Consider the following 16,781-nt stretch of genomic DNA (forward strand, 5'->3'; position numbering starts at 1 on the left):
GGTTGGTTAGGCTGTGATGAACGGGGGAGAGGAGGCGGAGAGGGGAGAGTGAACGGCCCTTCTGGGGAGCCCCGCGAGGCTGAGCTGCAGGAATCCAATTGGTTGACTCTGCCGTTAGCGCAGAACGGCGTGGCTAAAAATAGCTGCCATTGACTTTGGACGGGCCACGGAGCCGCACCACTGGATGGATGGACTGTCCCATAATGCCTTGGGAAACAGGCGCAGCGCTCTATGAATATCTTTCTCTTTTTTTTTTTTTTTTTTTTTTTTTCTCACAATTTTTCTTTTTTGAAATAGTAAGGGTGGCCCGCATAGTACACTAAGACGTTGATAAGATGTGCCGCGTTCCAGAAGCAGCCAAGGAAGACTAACAGACTGCCGGCTGCCGCCAGTTGCCAATCACATGAAAATAGGTACGCAGGCAAGTTCCCTCGATCTCCGCCAAGTTCCAAGCCTTCATGTTTTAACACCACAACCACTTCGACTTCATCACCGATGATGGCGTGACCACGGGTACAATTGAATTGCAAAAAAAAAAAAGGAAAAAAGGGAACATAAGAACGAAAAGGAAAAATGTTCTCACGCCACGCCTTCACCAATGCGCGTCCCATTCTGCGAAACAGTCTCCGTCTCCCTCGTCCACCTCGAGTCCAAACCACCCGCCGCTCCTCCGACGTGAAAACCAGCCGCGTGGACCGAATCCTCAACCGCCTCCCGCCCCGCCTACAAAAATACACCACCGGCCTCCGCCGTGCCCCCGTCTCCCACATCGTCGCCTTCCTCGTCCTCCACGAGATCACCGCCGTCGTGCCGCTCCTCGCCCTCTTCGCTCTCTTCCACTACACCACAATCGCGCCCCTCGACTACGTCACCGACCATTGGGCTGCCCACGTCCGCGATGGCGCCGCCAAGGCCGAGCGATATTTTACCCGCAAGGGCTGGTTCGGCTTTGGGCGCGACGATAACCATAAAGACGATGATGCAAGACCGTCGGCAGGACGGGACGCGGTAGGCGAAGAGCACGACCATGGCACCGCTGCTACATTATCGGGTGCCCTGGCTGCCGGAGCTCACGCGGGCGAGACGCATAGCGTTAAAAAAGGGTGGACGAAAGACGAAGGAGTCGTGACAGGCGGGATCGCAGTTACTCGTACAAGAGCCACTCCCGAGACGGCAAAAGAGACACGCGATGTACTGGAGCAGTGGCGCAGCGATGATGCCAAGTACAAAGTCGTTGTGGAGGTCGCTCTGGCCTGGGCCATCACCAAGGCCTTGCTGCCGGCGCGGATTCTCGTCAGTGTTTGGGGGACGCCTTGGTTCGCTGCCGTCATGGTGCGAGCTCGGAATACGCTCCGAAAACGGTAGAGCGAGAATTTACAGGGCCAAATTACCACACCGAAATTCTTACGCGGTTCTTCTGGACGAGAATTCTTTTCATTTCTTTCTTGTTTGCCTAGAATCAACGCCTCCTGCTGTCGACGAGGGACGTGGACGATCTATTCTATCCTGAATCCTCAGCCAAATCTACCCAGGCCGAGTGACCAGCAGGCGTTAGATTGCAGCACTTATATGTTGCCACCGTATGTTGCGCGAGCGACAGGTTGTTTAGGCCTTCTCGTAGATCCAGTCGAACTGGGCCGACTTCCAGCTGACAAGGTCCTCATCCTTGAACCACAAGGCGATCTCCTTGTTGGCGTTCTCGACGCTGTCGGAGCCGTGGCAGACGTTGCGGCCGACGTCGATGGCGTAGTCGCCACGGATGGTGCCGGGGGCCGAGGCCAGGGGGTTGGTGGCGCCGAGGATGGCTAAGGACCATTGTTAGCAATATGCACGCGTTACGCTTCATGGGACAGCAGAAAAAGCATGCAGAAAGGGGAGAAATGGGAGAGTGGAGGTACGTACTGCGACCAGTCTTGACGGCATCACGGCCCTCCCAGACCATGGCGACGATGGGGCCGCTGAGCATGTCTATGGCCAAGGGTCAGTATCAAGAGACAGATCAAGGGATCCAATGGCGCGGGAACATACAGTTGATCAGACCGGGGAAGAAAGGCTTCTCCTTCAGGTCGGCGTCTAACGGGGTTGGTCAGTAACATGGATGACGCCTAGGGGCGGTGTATAGTCCCGAATGGGGCCACGAACAGTGAGTCTCAAGGTGGTCCTTGGAGGGGCTGACAAGCTTCAGGGCGACGAGCTTGAAGCTGGTAGTAGCAGCGTTAGTTCAAGTCCATATCGGCTGAGCGAGTCCTTGGCAATGGACTACGGATTGTGGCTCACCCTCGGCCCTCGAAGCGGGAGATGATGGGGCCAACGAGGCCACGCTGGTATTGGTCAGAGTGTGCCGAATTCTCGTAGAGGTCTCCTGGGTCCTACCTGGACGCCATCAGGCTTGATAGCAATGAAACTGGGTTTCCCGTTAGTATCGGTTTGCCAGCTTGGTTCTGCTCACGGCGGTGGACGAGGCAAGGAGTAGATAGATAGACTTACGTCCGCTCGGTAGTCATTTTTGTTTCGGGGGTAGGTACAGGGACAGCTACGTTCTGTATGTCGGTGACTGGAGGGATGGCAGGTGAATTGGGGCGAGGATCCTGTTGTGGAAAAACGACGAGGAAGAGGAGAAGGGCGACGGTGAGCGAGAAGAGAATGTGCCCAAACCAATTTTTGGCCGTGGAGGGGGCGGGGCCCAAAGCCTCCCGATGGCGGGGCCCTGGCATTGTGATTGGTTTTGATGTCCAGGTTCGTGTTCGACAGCGCCCGATGATTAGGTAATCGCGCGGGTAATCGTAGTACGGTAATCCCCTATCGTCGTTGTCGCTTGGACTCGGGAGCGTGCAATGTTGAGAGCATGACACCTAGGCAGCTTCAAGGACGTTGGGGACAAGGTAGGCGCAATCGACAGTAGGACGAGTCTCTCTGGTGTGAAGATGGTCGGGGTTTCTTTCGGTTCTCTTTGTTGTGCCAAAGCTGAATTCGAATCGGGAGTGTCCCGTTCAATTCCAACGCGACTCTTCGTTACCCTTCTAAGGCCACTTGGCCCGTGGCTGGCCCCGACAGATCGGTACACTCGATAAAGGACTGTCTAGATTCGCCGAGTCTATCTCTTCCGCACCATCCAGCCTTTACCTTATAGATATTATATGCTTCGGAGGAATTCCAAACTAAATTAAATCAACAAGGAACCAACTTCTTTCCAGAAACCCACTGGATAAATGTTTCTAGGTCGGAGGCTATATCGACTAAACCGACAAATATCTATATATCCCGTTTACTCTTCTAAGCAATCGTTAACACTCGTTACGCTAACCCAAAGAGGAATAGCAGAGGAAGCTGGGATCCATGAGTCTCAGCTTCAAGCTCCTGACAACCTTCAACCCACCATTACAACGAGGACACGAGAGCGGCTTCTTCCACAGGACGTTCTTCGCCCAATGAATACGTCTACCTAAGAACATCTCTCCCTTCATTGTGGCCACTGCCTCATCATCTCGTTTCCGTCGTCATTCTTCCCTCCATCCCCATGGCGTCGAGGTCAGGTCAGCTGTCATGGAAACGGACAGCTCTACTGGGCCTCGTGTCCCTCGGCCATCTCCTCCAGCCAGTTGGTACGCATTCCCTCTCTGCCCATTGCATTCTAATGGTATGATGGGCTCCGAACTGACGATTCCCCCCAGCCGCTGTCAAGGAAACCGACTTTAAAAAGTGCGACCAGTCCGGCTTCTGCAAACGCAACAGACAGTATGCCGACGACGTCAGCACGCAAGGCTCCTCATTCACCTCCCCATACGAAATACTTCCAGAATCCGCCTCCTTTCGCGATGGTCAGCTCGAGGCCGTCATATTGAAGACTATCAACGATCAGAAAGAGACGGTCCGACTTCCCATCACCGTCTCCTTCCTCGAATCCGGCACGGCGCGAGTTACGGTCGACGAAGAACGGCGACAGAAGAAGGACGTTGAGTTCCGCTACGACACAAGGGCGAGAAAAGAACGCTACAACGAAGCCGAACAGCTAGTCATTGTCGGCGGCTTGACCCTCGATGGTAATGCCCAGGTCACGCACCAGGACGAGTCCCAGATTACTGTCAAGTATGGCCCTTCGTCTTCCTTCGAAGCCGTGATCCGTCTGTCGCCCTTTGGCATCGATTTCAAGCGAGATGGCGCCACCCACATCAAACTGAATGACGGTGGTCTGCTGAATGTGGAGCACTGGCGACCGAAAGTGGACTACATCTACGAAATCCCGGACCCCGACACGGAGGGTCAGAAGCCACTCGAGGAAGCACCACCGCCAGTGAAGCGCGAGGACGAAACGACATGGTGGGACGAGTTCTTCGGTGGCAACACCGACTCGAAGCCCAGAGGTCCGGAGAGCGTGGGTCTGGACATCTCCTTTGTCGGCTACGAACACGTGTACGGCATTCCCGAGCATGCCAGCTCGATGTCCCTGAAAGAAACGCGCGGTGGGGAAGGCCAGTACACGGATCCCTACCGGCTGTACAACGCGGACGTCTTCGAGTACATCCTCGACAGTCCCATGACGCTGTACGGGTCGATCCCTTTTATGCAGGCACACAAGAGGCAGTCTTCGGTCGGCGTCTTCTGGCTCAACGCCGCCGAGACTTGGGTGGACATTACCAAGACCAAGGCCAGTTCCAATCCGCTGGCCAAGACGACGACGACGCACACCCACTGGATGTCCGAGAGCGGTCTCCTCGACGTCTTTGTCTTCCTCGGGCCGACGCCTCACGACATCACCAAGGACTACAGCCAACTGACGGGCACCACGACCATGCCCCAGGAGTTCGCCATTGGTTACCACCAGTGCCGCTGGAACTACGTCTCCGACGACGATGTCAAGGACGTCGATCGCAGAATGGACCGTTACAAGATCCCTTACGACGTGATTTGGCTGGATCTCGAGTATACCGACGACCGCAAGTTCTTCACCTGGGACGAGCACATGTTCAAGGACCCCATCGCCATGGGCAAGAAGCTGCAGGAGAGCATGCGCCAGCTGGTGCTCCTCATCGACCCGCACATCAAGAACAAGGAGGGCTATAGCGTCTTGTCGGAACTCACGTCGAAAGACCTCGCCGTGCGTAACAAGGACGACAAGAACTACGACGGCTGGTGCTGGCCCGGCTCGTCCCACTGGGTCGACTGCTTCAACCCCAAGGCGATTGAGTGGTGGGCGACGCTGTTCAAGTACGACAAGTTCCAGGGTACGCTGGAGAACACGTTCATCTGGAATGACATGAACGAGCCGTCCGTCTTCAACGGGCCCGAGGTGACCATGCCCAAGGACAATCTCCACTATGGCGACTGGGAGCATCGCGACGTGCACAACCTCAACGGCATGACCTTCCACAACGCAACCTTCCAGGCCCTGCTCAGCCGCAAACCGGGCGAGCTCCGGCGGCCGTTTGTCCTGACCCGCTCCTTCTACGCCGGGTCTCAGCGGTACGGCGCCATGTGGACCGGCGACAACCAGGCCGACTGGGGCCACCTGGCCATGTCCCTGCCCATGATCCTCAACCAGGGCATCGCCGGCTACCCGTTCGGAGGCTCTGACGTGGGTGGCTTCTTCGGGAACCCCGAGTCGGACCTGCTCACGCGGTGGTATCAGGCGGGCGCCTTCTTCCCCTTCTTCCGGGCGCACGCGCACATCGACGCGCGCCGCCGCGAGCCGTACCTGCTGAGCGAGCCGTACCGGGGCATCGTCACGGCCGCCGTGCGTCTGCGCTACAGCCTCCTTCCTGCGTGGTACACGGCCTTCTTCCACGCTCACCGCGACGGCAGCCCGATCGTGCGGCCCATGTTCTGGACGCACCCTTCGGAGGAAGCCGGCTTCGGCGTCGACGACCAGCTGTTCCTGGGCTCGACGGGTCTCCTCCACAAGCCCGTGGTGGAGAAGGACACGGAGTCGGTGGACATTTTCATCCCCGACGACGAGATCTACTACGACTACTTTACGTACCAGCCGCTCAAGACGTCCAGGGGCAAGCGCGTGACGGTGTCGGCGCCGCTGGACAGGACGGGATTGCTGATGCGCGGCGGACACATCATCCCGCGCCGCGACACGCCGCGCCGGTCGGCCCAGCTGATGCGGTTCGACGACTACACGCTGGTGGTGACGGTGAACAAGGCCGGCACCGCCGAGGGCGAGCTCTACGTCGACGACGGCGACTCGTACGACTACCAGAACGGGCAGTTTATCCACCGCGCATTCCGCATGGCGGACGGCAGCATCACGTCGGTTGACGCCCAGGGCCGGGATACGCGGGCTGTTGAGGCGGGCGCGTGGCTCAAGGCGATGGATGCGGTGCATGTCGATAAGATCATCGTTGTTGGGGCGCCGGCTGCGTGGGATAGGAAGGAGGTCACGGTGCAGTCTGGGGGGGAGACGTGGACGGTGCCGGTCAAGTACCATGCGGCGGAGAAGGGGCGGGCTGCGTTCGCGGTGGTGGGCCGTGTGGGAGCGCGGATTGGGGAGGACTGGACTGTGAAGCTTGCGTAGGTGGCCGGGCGGTCATGCGATGAGTGTTGGGCGAGGTCGCCTTTGAGGCGTTGTACTGAGGTTGTTGTACTATGCCCCCGGCGAGCAGAGGTTGTAGGCGGCAGAAACTGGGAAGCATGTAGTGAATTACGACGGGCGGTAGAGACAGACAGCGAAAAAGAAAGGCCTATTAACACGACGTATACGGACAGAAACGGAAACGGTGGGCTGGGTATGGTGTCGTTGCCTTCAGCAGGAGTTTGTACAGTTTACTGTCCCTGATCTGCATAACCAGGAGACAAGCGCACTCTGATCTGACGATTTCAGGATCGACAAGCGTCTGAGATACAATCAGAGCGAAAATGTCAGTCTGTGGTTTTTTATATACACTATATGTATATATATATATATATATATATTAGTTTTAACGCCATTTGTCTTGAATCGGCGCGAATCTCAACGATGGGCGTCGATACTTGTGTAAGGTCGTACGAATATAGTGTTGCGCGTTGAACGCGTGGGTGTAGCGTGTCTCGATTAATAATCACTGTACAGGTGGTCTTTTGTCCCTTTTTTTCATTTTATTTTTTATTGCCTTTCACCCATTTCCCCTATTCCCTTTTCGTTTCCGGTATGTACACTGCAAACACAAACACGGACGACGAAGGCAGACATCCTCGGTACACTACTACGAATACACAGTTCGAAACAAGGGGACCTAGCGGGTATTTCGTAAAACGGCGCGACAGGAATGAGATGAAATGTGGGTACGGAGAAAACCATCACAGTCCGGCATCCCGGACGGCAGACTGTCCTTATGCCGGGCCGGTGACGGTGGGAAAGACAGTAGCTCCTAACGGATCGGGACGGTGTTGACTTTTTCAGGGGTTCATGGAGCGTTCCTGGGTCCGGTTCCCGGCAGGTGGGTGGAGATAAGTGGAGTAGTTGGTGTTTGAGATAGCCACGTCGCTTGTATACCTCATGGTACTCGTTGATCTCATTTGTATTGTGGGGAAGGGTGGAACTTGCGAGTCCTGAGATGACGTCGTACTTGAAATATGGAGGGATGTGTGTGCCTTGGCAGCAAGTTATCAAGCCCTTTATTTTATTTATCAATTGAACAGTTGTGTCTTTCGGTGTTCCTGGACCGACCCCTTTCGTTCGATGCGTCGGATATCCGATATTGGGATGATGGACGTCGTTGCAACTTCCCGTCCCCCTGGTTCTTTGTGAAGATAAGGTTCTGACGCCCAGAGTACCGAGTACTTTTGTAGGTAGTGGACGCAAGCTACGGTACCTACTACCGGCGTGACGTTGTTTCGTACCTGGAAGTGGCAAGATGGCGGGTCTACCGTACCCAGGACTTATTCTTGGCTTGTGATATGAGCTGCGTGCTGTGTGCACGGTACATCCACCTAGGTACATTCTCTCCTGCAACAGCTCCGCTTGGTCGTGGCTTCCTTGGCCATGGTGGATTACCCTACGCCAGTATGCCACCTTCTCCCACCACCAACGAGTAGAATCTTGGCTCCGGGAAGTCGCAATGGGGACGAACTTCAATAATTGCCTACCTACCTAGGCAGTGATGACCCTAGTGTCCTCCTTCCTCAACTCATGGTCCACTTTGTGCCCTGGACCTGATACATAGCAGTCGCTGTCCACGCCTATGCAGCCTTGATCTTTCCCTGATCATCTCCTGTTCTTTTATTTTATTGTATTTTATTTTATTCCTCTCCCCTCTTTCGTGAACCATCCTACCTTTCTTGTCATTCTCTTTTAGACTCTCCATCTCGTGTACGAGTCCATGGTCCTTCGCTTATTGTCAATACCTGTTGGAAAATCTGCCTATTGTATACATCTATACCGCACGGCATTACTTGGTCTCTTCTTTTCTCTTTAGATGTCTCGATGCTTGCTCCCTTTGGCCTCACGTTGAACGTCCCAGCCCCTCTGGCTCCTTGAATCCTCACCTAAGCGGCAGCCCTTTTTCACGCCCCTAGCTCGACTCGCACGCACGGGGATCAATCATGGCTGCCTCCAACAATATAAACAACCCCGAGTCTATCGACGAGCATCTCGACGAGAAATATTCCTCCCACCCGGCCGACAACAACTCCCAGGACCTTCGTCAGCAACCCGCCTCCAACCACTCTCGGGATCTGAGCAGCGAGAAACGCCCAAGGTTAAACACCATCAACAATGGCATCCCCGATACCAGTCACCTCGCCCCTCCCACCGATGATGCCCTGCAGTCGCCCGGAAGCTCCCGTGTCCAGGCCCACCGGTTAAACGACGACCTCGAATTGCTGCGTGCTGAGCAGATCGTCTCCCACCATGAGAATGAAATATCCCATTCGCGGAGTAGGAGGCACGGCCAACCAGACGACCTCGAGGATATTTTCGCTACTGGAGCGACCCCAAGACATGACGAGGAGAAACGCCCGCCTCCCGAAAAGAAGGCCGGTCTATTCGGCTACCTCGTCCGCCGCTGGTTAAAGAAACTCCCCCGGGCTTTCCGCTACTTCCTCTACCTCCTGCCCGGCGCCGCCCTTCTGCTCATCCCCATCCTCATGGGTCACTACATCGCCACCGCTGCCACCGTGGGCGGCGAAAACGGCGTAGCCCTCATGTGGTTCGGCATCTGGCTCATGGTCGTCTGGTGCACCCTCTGGGGCACGCGCATGCTCACCAGTCTCATGCCCTTCCTCTTTGGCGGCTTTGCCACCCTGTTGGGTTCCACCAACAACAAAAAGTGGAAAGGCATCGGTCGGAACCTCGAGTTGCATACCAGCCTCTTCATCTGGATGCTCATCGTCCTCGTTACATTCCGCCCCATCAACAATATTGGCCGCGAGGACCCCGCCATCTTCCTTTCGTGGATGGACATTGTCAACAAGGTCATCATCGCCCTGTTCGTCCTGGCCACCCTGAACTGGATCGAGAAGATCTGCATGCAGCAGATCGCCACCAGCTTCCACCAGCGCACCTACGCCCAGCGCATCGAGACCAACAAGAGCAACATCAACTACCTCGTCCACCTCTACGCCTACGCCAGGGAGCGCATCGCCCACGAGGACCCCATCTGGGACACCACCGACAACGCCATGGATCCGCCCCCCGGCCGCACCCCCATGGCGGCCCTCCACCACGTCCGTCACATCTTCAACAAGGCCGGCGTCGTCGCCAACCGCGTCGGCAACGATTTCATCGGCCGCAAGTCCACCTTTAACCACGACAAGAACATCGTCACCGAGCTCCTCCGCAACACCTCATCGTCCCACACCCTCGGCCGCCTCATCTTCCGCTCCCTCGTCAACTCCGACCATGAGACCGTCTACCCGGAGGACGTGGCCGCCGCCTTTGCCACCCCCGAAGAGGCCGAGGAAGCCTTCAACATCTTCGACAAGGACCTCAACGGCGACATCAGCATCGAGGAGATGGAGATTGTCGTGAACGACATCCACCTCGAGCGCAAGGCCATCGCCGCCTCGCTCAAGGATCTCGACTCGGTCATTAAGAAGCTCGATAGGGTCTTCCTTTTCATCATCTTCATCATCGCCATCATTGTCTTCATCGCCATCCTCTCGGGCTCCGCCGCCGCCGGCCTCGCCTCGGCCGGTTCCGCCGTCCTCGGTCTCGCCTGGGTGTTGCAGGCCACCGCCCAGGAGTTCCTGCAGTCCATCATCTTCGTCTTCGTCAAGCACCCCTTTGACGTCGGCGACCGTGTCACCGTCTACGGCAGCACCGGTGCCGGGCTCCAGGGAGACGACTACTACGTCACCGAGATCTCGCTCCTCTACACAGAGTTCAAGAAGATGGAGGGCCACATCGTCCAGGCCCCCAACTCGGTCCTCAACAACCTGTTCATCCTCAACCAGCGCCGCTCCGCCGGCCTCGCCGACGTCGTCGAGCTGAACCTCGGCTTCGCCACCTCGGCCGACAGCATCGAGGTGCTCAAGGCCCGCATGCTCCAGTACTGTCTCGCCAACAAGCGCGACTACCAGCCCCGCGTCCTCACCGAAGTCCGCACCCTCAACAACGTCCAATCCTTCACCATGAACTTCATCTTTTTCCACAAGACGAATTACCAAAACGAGCTTCTGCGCCTGACCAGGCACAACAAGTTTGTCGCCCAACTCATGGTGGAGATTCGCGACCTCGGCATGCAGGGACCCTGGCAGGTCCAACCCGGTGGCTCTCGCGAGTACCCCATCCACTGGGCTTCCGCGGTACCGCCTCCGTCCTACGACGCCTCTGGTCGAACCGACGACGACGACGGCCCTACCCCAATCGGGCCTGGGCCTGGGCCTTCGCTTGCGCCCACGGCAACAACCGCGACGGGGCCCGCGCCTCTGCATTCGGGCAGCGCCCTGCCCGGCGCGAGACCACAGAGAAACAACGAGCCAGCGGTACGCCAAATACCCACCATCGAGGCCAACATCTCCGACTTCCAAGACGTCTTCGAGAGCCGCAAGCCGGAACGCACGCCGCAAATCTCGCGTCTCGAGAGCATCCGCGAACACACGAGGCGGGAGCGTCTCGGTCGGACCAGCGGAGAATCCAGCAGTCTCCGACAAATGGACAGCCGCGGGGTGGGCACGAGCGCATCAATCCACCGTCCGAGTGCCGATTCGGCTTCTCAACGGCGTAGCATTTTCAGCGGGAGGGCCCGCAGCCACAGTCAGGCCAGGCCAGGCGATTTCGTGTGAGATTGTCGCGGTCGGGCGGCAAAGGAGAGATGAATCTTGATCAATCATTACTAGGCCGTCAGGGAGTGAGGAATGCGGAGCAAGTGAGTACTACTTGCCGGGAGGTTGTAAGCTATAAGTGGCACACTATTTATGATCATAGTTAATGGTAGGGGTAGATTCCGTACACGAGAGAGGTTCTGTTTTGGCGTGGTCGTCGCCAGCTGGAGATGCGCGGTGCAGCCACAGATGCGAGCACACACGAGCGTGTCAGCCAAGACTAACCTAACCACATACAGCTCAGCTCAGTTAGGTAATGCGATTTATGCCTCGGTTGTGATCCCTGACACCGGTTGGATCGATAATAAAACGCAGGCCTGGACATCCCTGCCCTTCGCGCCAACATTCGCAATATTCATTTGATCATGGTTGATCCGCCGCTCTCCCTGGCCGAAAAGGCTAGCCTCATCTTTCGAGTACTCATTATTTGTAAGCCACTCCAAACCAATCTGTCCTTGCCAGACTCTTCAGTCTCACTCACCGTCTCGAACATTACAGGCCCCTTCTACTTGGCCAGCAACGTGCTCTTCAACCTGCCCCTGGCTCTTCTCCGCGGCATACCCCTCCGGCCAGCCCTCTTAGGATGCATCATCCGCACCATTTTCGAGGCCTTTCCCGGCCGGCACATTCAGACTCTTCTCCCCCCAGACGACCAAGTTTACAGGTCCTGGATTGCCAACAAGCGGCGCACTTCCCCACGCGGTCCGGATGATCCTCGTCTACGCGAAGACATTGAAGCAGTCCCCGGCACCGGTGCTCGTCTCCTATGGTTAGGCGACCGCCGTACGGCGACCAAGTTTGTCCTCTTCATCCACGGCGGGGGGTTCGTCATGCCCATGACCAGTGCCGCGTTGGGGTGGGCGTGGACGGCCTACATCGACGGCGGTGACGAGTCCAGCGATGGCCGTCATGAGGAAACCACCATCGACGTTGCCGTGGCCGTGCTGCAGTACACGCTCGTCCCCGCGGCGCGACAGCCGGAACAGCTCCGTGAGGCGGTCGAGGCGCTGCGCTTCTTGTTGCAAGAGCATGGGATCGCGCCTGAAGACTTACTGATTGGAGGGGACTCGGCGGGGGGCAACCTCACGGCGCAGACGTTGCGGCATGCCGTGGACCCGCACCCGCGCATCCCGCCGCTCGGGAGCCTACTAGGCGGTGGTCGCCGTCTCGCAGGCGCGTTTCTCGTCTCGCCTGTCGTCACGGAGCGGGTTTCTTCGCGGTCGTATCGCGACAACCACCGCGTCGACATGCTCACCGGTCCCCTCGTGCGGGCCTTGACCGACGACCTCATCAAGAGAGACCCGGCCATCGGCGATGACGACTACACCGTTGACCGGGCCTTCCTGTCGCCTCTGGAGGGGGACCTGGGTTGGCTCGGAAAATGGGGGGATGTTGTCCGAGCGGTTTACCTCACGGCGGGGCGGCATGAGGTGTTCCACGACGATGTCGTCGCGTTTGCGGGGGAGGTGGCGAGGCGAAACCCGGGGGTGGAGGTGCAGTTGGACGTGGGGGGTAATGCGATCCATGACGATATTATTTTGGAGCAGGCGTCCCCGATGCCCAGGGCCGTGACGGAGAAGATGCGGAGGTGGGCTAGGGGCCGGTTTTAGTCGAGTCAGCCAGACCCGATTTATTGTGCTTCCTTAGTCTTCAAGGTCATATTCGGTCACTCGAGTATGATTAATGGCAATTGTTATGCTTTCTTTGACCTTTGATGTATTTCCGGCTAGGGCGTCCGGTGTCCAGACAGACCGTGGGCAAGTAACAAGCGTCGAACTTGCTCAGAAGCAATGACGTGGGTCTGAGATGTATCAAAGCCTGGTATAGAGTCCCAATCTTTATAGGGAGCAAAGTTGACGGGAGCTCCCGTTACGCTGATCATCTTATGGAGGAGCTTGTTGGGGGCTGAGATGACGACGGCGCTTTGGTAGTGTCCGGCCCCGCGCCCCTATTCAGGGGTACCCCACAATACCGGCCCGGGATCGGCCCCACTTGCGTCTTGAGGCCGGAGGACGGGCTTGTTGACCTTGGCGGAGAGAGAAGAAGACTGCTGTCGGTAATAGACTGGGTGCAGTTCTTGAGTGGACGGTCCTTATCTTGTTGGACTAGGCCAGGTGCACTCTGACACCTGGTTTTCTTTTTAACACAGAGGAGTGTGATGCTGCGCCGAGTCGCAGAACCACTCTGTCAAAGTCCTTCCGGTATGCTGTCTTTAGTTTTAACTTGGCATCTAAGATATCAAGGCTGATTTTCTGCGATATGAAAATCAATTACTACTCCATAAGTCACCTAATCCATCGTGTTTTCCGCTTATTCAATTGCCCTCTCGTTTCTGTCCTTTTTTTTTTTTTCTTTTTCCTTTTTCTTCTTTTTTCCCTCCTTTTCACTGTATAAGCTTACCTACTTCGTAACTAAACAATAGAATACCGGCATGCTCGCTATGGTGGGTATGTTCCTGCCGATAATCGGAGTTGGACAGGTCCTCATTTATTGGCGCAACCGGTTACCGTCAGCCGCATACTCGTCAGCAAATCGGGATGCCTGGAAAATGCCTCTACGATCCACGGATTCCCGTCTATTCTCGCTTGGTCCCGTCCGCCCCGTCCGTCTCCAACATGCCCCGTTGCCAGCCCTGCTCGGGGCTGACACTCAGCCACCTCGTCCACCTAGCGGAGCGCGATTTCAGCGGCCACAATTTCCCGGAAGAGGAGTTCTACCGCCACCACGACTCCTTCGATGCGCTGGAGCAGTCGGCCGATGGCGGGTGCGATTTTTGTCGGCTCATCGTGGACTGCTTCAAGGGCTCCCCGAATACATATGATACCATCAGATGGCCCGAATGCTGGGAAGGCCCCGGTTGCAACATCGAGGGGTCGATGTACATGGCAGCCAAGAAGCTCAAGGTCACAGACGTCAAGATGGCCATCAACGCTGACCATGTCTTCGCCTGGACGTCCCTGGATGAGGTTAGGGTGTTTGACCTGCTTCTGGTCCAAGTGGGCCCCAGGGAGGATTCTCCAAGGGACGAAGAAACGGGGCTTGAAGTTGGTTTCCCGACACTTACATTGGTGTTGAGCGTTCCTCGAGGTATGCTTGGTTCCCGGATCAAAGTGCCAGGTCCAGCGGCAGTCGATGCGTGTCGGCGTCAGACAGACGACCCTTTCGACTAAGTTCAGGCTTATAACTTGATGCAGAGCATCCGGTCTTTGTCGACAAGTTTCGCATCGGCCGCTTCCAAGTCGACCCAGACCTCGGTTCCGCATCGAATTATGAGATTGCGAAGCGGTGGCTTGCCGACTGCCGGGACAACCACATGAATTGTCTTGTCGACGATATCCCTCGACTTCCCACCCGCGTGATTGACGTCGGCTCGGAATCGCCATCCGAGTGTCCTCGTCTCCTGCTCTCTGGTGGTGGGCGAGCGGAATACGTCGCGCTCAGTCATTGCTGGGGAGGACGCATCGATACCCTCCTGACCACGAAGACGCTGCTGTCTTTTCAGCGCGCACTCCCAGTTAAAGAGCTGGCGGCTAACTTCCTCGACGCGATCATCATAACCCGACGGCTTGGAATGCGCTACCTATGGATCGATTCGTTATGCATCATTCAAGACTCAAAGGAAGACTGGGAGGAGGAGTCCAAGAAAATGGCGACCATTTACAGAGATGCTACGGTGACTATATCGGCAATGTCGTCCAAGGGAAGCAGCATTGGTATCCTCAATCCCGTGCCGGACACCACGGTATCATCGGGGCCTATGCCGCGGCCTGTGCGCCTGAGAGTCTACCCAAACGACGACGACACTATCGAAGTAACGGTCGGGATGAAAGAAAGCCAAGAGGAAAACCTACGCCAGTTGGATATATCGAGTCCCCTATGCTCAAGGGGTTGGACGTTACAGGAGTCCATGCTATCTCCTAGACATATCTTCTACGGCACCCGCCAGATATACTGGAGATGTCCATGTGGATTCCAGTCGGCCGACGGCCTTCCGCACGGAAACGTGTTTCCAACCGAATCCTACAACGACATTTCCTCCGTGCTATACTCTGAAATCCTTAGGAATCCTTCGGACAGGAAGGCTTCCGATATCAACGCAGTGTTATCAGACTACTACGAATTGGCACAGATGTACAACCAGAGAACACTGACCTTTGGCTCGGACAAGCTACCCGCCTTCTCCGGTCTAGCACAGCGGCTCCATCCTAGGTTAGGGGGTGACTACCTCGCCGGCATCTGGAGCTCCGACTTTAGGCGCGGTCTCCTGTGGTACTGCGAAATGAAGGGCTGCCCGCACGTCAAGCCGTACCGGGCTCCGTCGTGGTCTTGGACCGTGACGAACCGGCCGGTCTGCTTCCGGAATAGTTTGTGTCGGCCGAGCCCGCTGGAGATGAAGCTCCTGGACCACGCCATCACTCCGAAGAACAGGAGTAATCCGTACGGCGAGATTGAGTCTGCTCACATTATCGTCGAGGCGCTTACGAGACCCCTCGTCCGCAGCGCGCAGGTGGTACACTCGGGTTTGGTCAACAAGCTTCCCCGGATGGGGTGGTGCTACCCGGATGAATCTATTACAGGTGACAGCGAGGCGGATCCAAGTATCGATTGGATTGCCGACGTCTTTGTTATTGTCGCGGAGGATGGGACCGAGTTTCTCCTCACACTCCGTTCGACGGATAAGGGCAAAGCTGACCACGATGGCGCCTTTGAGATAGATCCCGGTGCGTGGGATGGGGGGGAATACATGGTGGTCCTGGTTCATACGACCGCGGCTGACGCAGACGAGGAGACGCACACATTTGCCGAATGCTTGGTGGTTCGGCGAGTTCCTGGTAGATGCGGCGATGACGAGGACGAAGTGTATGAACGAGTCGGATATCTGATTCTTCAAAACCCCCAAGAGGACTGGCTACGGGAATGGAACAGCCACGTGTTGAAGTTGATATGAGAACGGCCGGGAGCATTGTGGTGTGAGGCCTTGATGGATGAGATTGGACTTGTCAGCTGCCATCTGGAAATGCAGAAAAGTAAGCCTGTACAGGCTTGAGTGTGTATCAGGATCCAGGACGACGTATAGGGACGACACCTGCTCGAGGACTAACATTGAGGATTGACGTCCGCCTTACACTGCGTCCATTTAGGGCAATATGCGGTCTCCTAATAATGCCACCTTTGCAGAGAATGATGCACGCGAATGAATAGTGCACTGCCTACTGACTGGGAGAAGAATTGGAGGATGACGGATCGACTGGGACTATTTGACTGGCTTACAACCGACAGACATCCGACTCAAAAACATCTCATCTCACGGCTTGCGGGGATAAGCTTCGGATCGGGTCGGCTTAACCCGGCGCCACCGGTCCGGCGTGGAGTTGGAAGACCGGAAGTGGAACGGGCCGCATGCCGATACCTTCGGATACGGTACCAAGTCAATGCAGAAACGATTACATTTCCACTCGTTTCAAAGAGGCCGCCCGTCTTGCTCTCGTTATCGTTATCTTGTCTTGGCTGCCAATGGAACATTGGAAGCGTAGGAT

General features: G+C 56.5%; 8 protein-coding genes across 8 annotated transcripts; 5 read left to right on the forward strand and 3 right to left on the reverse strand.

Annotated features, from left to right (window-relative positions):
• Positions 1 to 573: 573 nt before the first annotated feature.
• ACRALDRAFT_1071499 (uncharacterized protein) lies at positions 574 to 1,365 on the forward strand (the record flags this gene model as incomplete). The annotated part of the gene is made up of 1 exon (XM_071017871.1): positions 574 to 1,365. The coding sequence occupies one exon, from the start codon at positions 574 to 576 to the stop codon at positions 1,363 to 1,365; it is 792 nt and encodes a 263-aa protein (XP_070873893.1).
• Positions 1,366 to 1,605: 240 nt separating this feature from the next.
• On the reverse strand, positions 1,606 to 2,714 carry ACRALDRAFT_2042716 (uncharacterized protein; the record flags this gene model as incomplete). Its single annotated transcript, XM_071021278.1, has 7 exons — positions 1,606 to 1,805; positions 1,903 to 1,968; positions 2,029 to 2,073; positions 2,143 to 2,201; positions 2,278 to 2,321; positions 2,374 to 2,404; positions 2,488 to 2,714. The coding sequence occupies 7 exons, from the start codon at positions 2,712 to 2,714 to the stop codon at positions 1,606 to 1,608; spliced, it is 672 nt and encodes a 223-aa protein (XP_070873894.1).
• Positions 2,715 to 3,376: 662 nt separating this feature from the next.
• Positions 3,377 to 6,903, forward strand: ACRALDRAFT_1082508 (glycoside hydrolase family 31 protein). The gene is made up of 2 exons (XM_071019321.1): positions 3,377 to 3,602; positions 3,672 to 6,903. Exons 1-2 carry the CDS (start codon positions 3,518 to 3,520, stop codon positions 6,515 to 6,517), a joined length of 2,931 nt encoding a protein of 976 aa, XP_070873895.1. The 5' UTR covers positions 3,377 to 3,517; the 3' UTR covers positions 6,518 to 6,903.
• ACRALDRAFT_211565 (uncharacterized protein) lies at positions 6,687 to 7,965 on the reverse strand (the record flags this gene model as incomplete). The annotated part of the gene is made up of 7 exons (XM_071023729.1): positions 6,687 to 6,866; positions 6,958 to 7,043; positions 7,099 to 7,136; positions 7,197 to 7,572; positions 7,619 to 7,715; positions 7,745 to 7,890; positions 7,935 to 7,965. 7 exons carry the CDS (start codon positions 7,963 to 7,965, stop codon positions 6,687 to 6,689), a joined length of 954 nt encoding a protein of 317 aa, XP_070873896.1.
• Positions 7,966 to 8,523: 558 nt separating this feature from the next.
• ACRALDRAFT_1077087 (uncharacterized protein) lies at positions 8,524 to 11,205 on the forward strand (the record flags this gene model as incomplete). Its single annotated transcript, XM_071018593.1, has 2 exons — positions 8,524 to 8,678; positions 8,715 to 11,205. 2 exons carry the CDS (start codon positions 8,524 to 8,526, stop codon positions 11,203 to 11,205), a joined length of 2,646 nt encoding a protein of 881 aa, XP_070873897.1.
• A 377-nt stretch (positions 11,206 to 11,582) lies between these two features.
• Positions 11,583 to 12,951, forward strand: ACRALDRAFT_2123891 (uncharacterized protein). Its single transcript, XM_071023868.1, has one exon. It carries the CDS (start codon positions 11,610 to 11,612, stop codon positions 12,852 to 12,854), a length of 1,245 nt encoding a protein of 414 aa, XP_070873898.1. The 5' UTR covers positions 11,583 to 11,609; the 3' UTR covers positions 12,855 to 12,951.
• On the reverse strand, positions 12,897 to 13,474 carry ACRALDRAFT_1094327 (uncharacterized protein; the record flags this gene model as incomplete). Its single annotated transcript, XM_071019717.1, has 5 exons — positions 12,897 to 12,970; positions 12,997 to 13,192; positions 13,237 to 13,363; positions 13,392 to 13,428; positions 13,468 to 13,474. Coding segments are annotated over 5 exons (441 nt in total), but the record flags the coding sequence as incomplete, so codon positions are not given.
• A 601-nt stretch (positions 13,475 to 14,075) lies between these two features.
• On the forward strand, positions 14,076 to 16,343 carry ACRALDRAFT_2123894 (uncharacterized protein). The gene is made up of 2 exons (XM_071023869.1): positions 14,076 to 14,331; positions 14,439 to 16,343. The coding sequence occupies exons 1-2, from the start codon at positions 14,121 to 14,123 to the stop codon at positions 16,190 to 16,192; spliced, it is 1,965 nt and encodes a 654-aa protein (XP_070873900.1). The 5' UTR covers positions 14,076 to 14,120; the 3' UTR covers positions 16,193 to 16,343.
• The last annotated feature ends 438 nt before the right edge of the window (positions 16,344 to 16,781 follow it).

Source organism: Sodiomyces alcalophilus (assembly GCF_042370955.1).
Source record: "Sodiomyces alcalophilus JCM 7366 unplaced genomic scaffold ACRALscaffold_5, whole genome shotgun sequence".
NCBI lineage: Eukaryota > Fungi > Ascomycota > Sordariomycetes > Glomerellales > Plectosphaerellaceae > Sodiomyces > Sodiomyces alcalophilus.

Coding starts and splice junctions, on each gene's coding strand:
- ACRALDRAFT_2123894 (XM_071023869.1), top strand. CDS start 14,121: ATGTACATGGCAGCCAAGAAGCTCAAGGTCACAGACGTCAAGATGGCC. Junction 14,332..14,438: donor GGTGTTGAGCGTTCCTCGAG/GTATGCTTGGTT, acceptor AACTTGATGCAG/AGCATCCGGTCTTTGTCGAC.
- ACRALDRAFT_2123891 (XM_071023868.1), top strand. CDS start 11,610: ATGGTTGATCCGCCGCTCTCCCTGGCCGAAAAGGCTAGCCTCATCTTT.
- ACRALDRAFT_1082508 (XM_071019321.1), top strand. CDS start 3,518: ATGGCGTCGAGGTCAGGTCAGCTGTCATGGAAACGGACAGCTCTACTG. Junction 3,603..3,671: donor CCATCTCCTCCAGCCAGTTG/GTACGCATTCCC, acceptor GATTCCCCCCAG/CCGCTGTCAAGGAAACCGAC.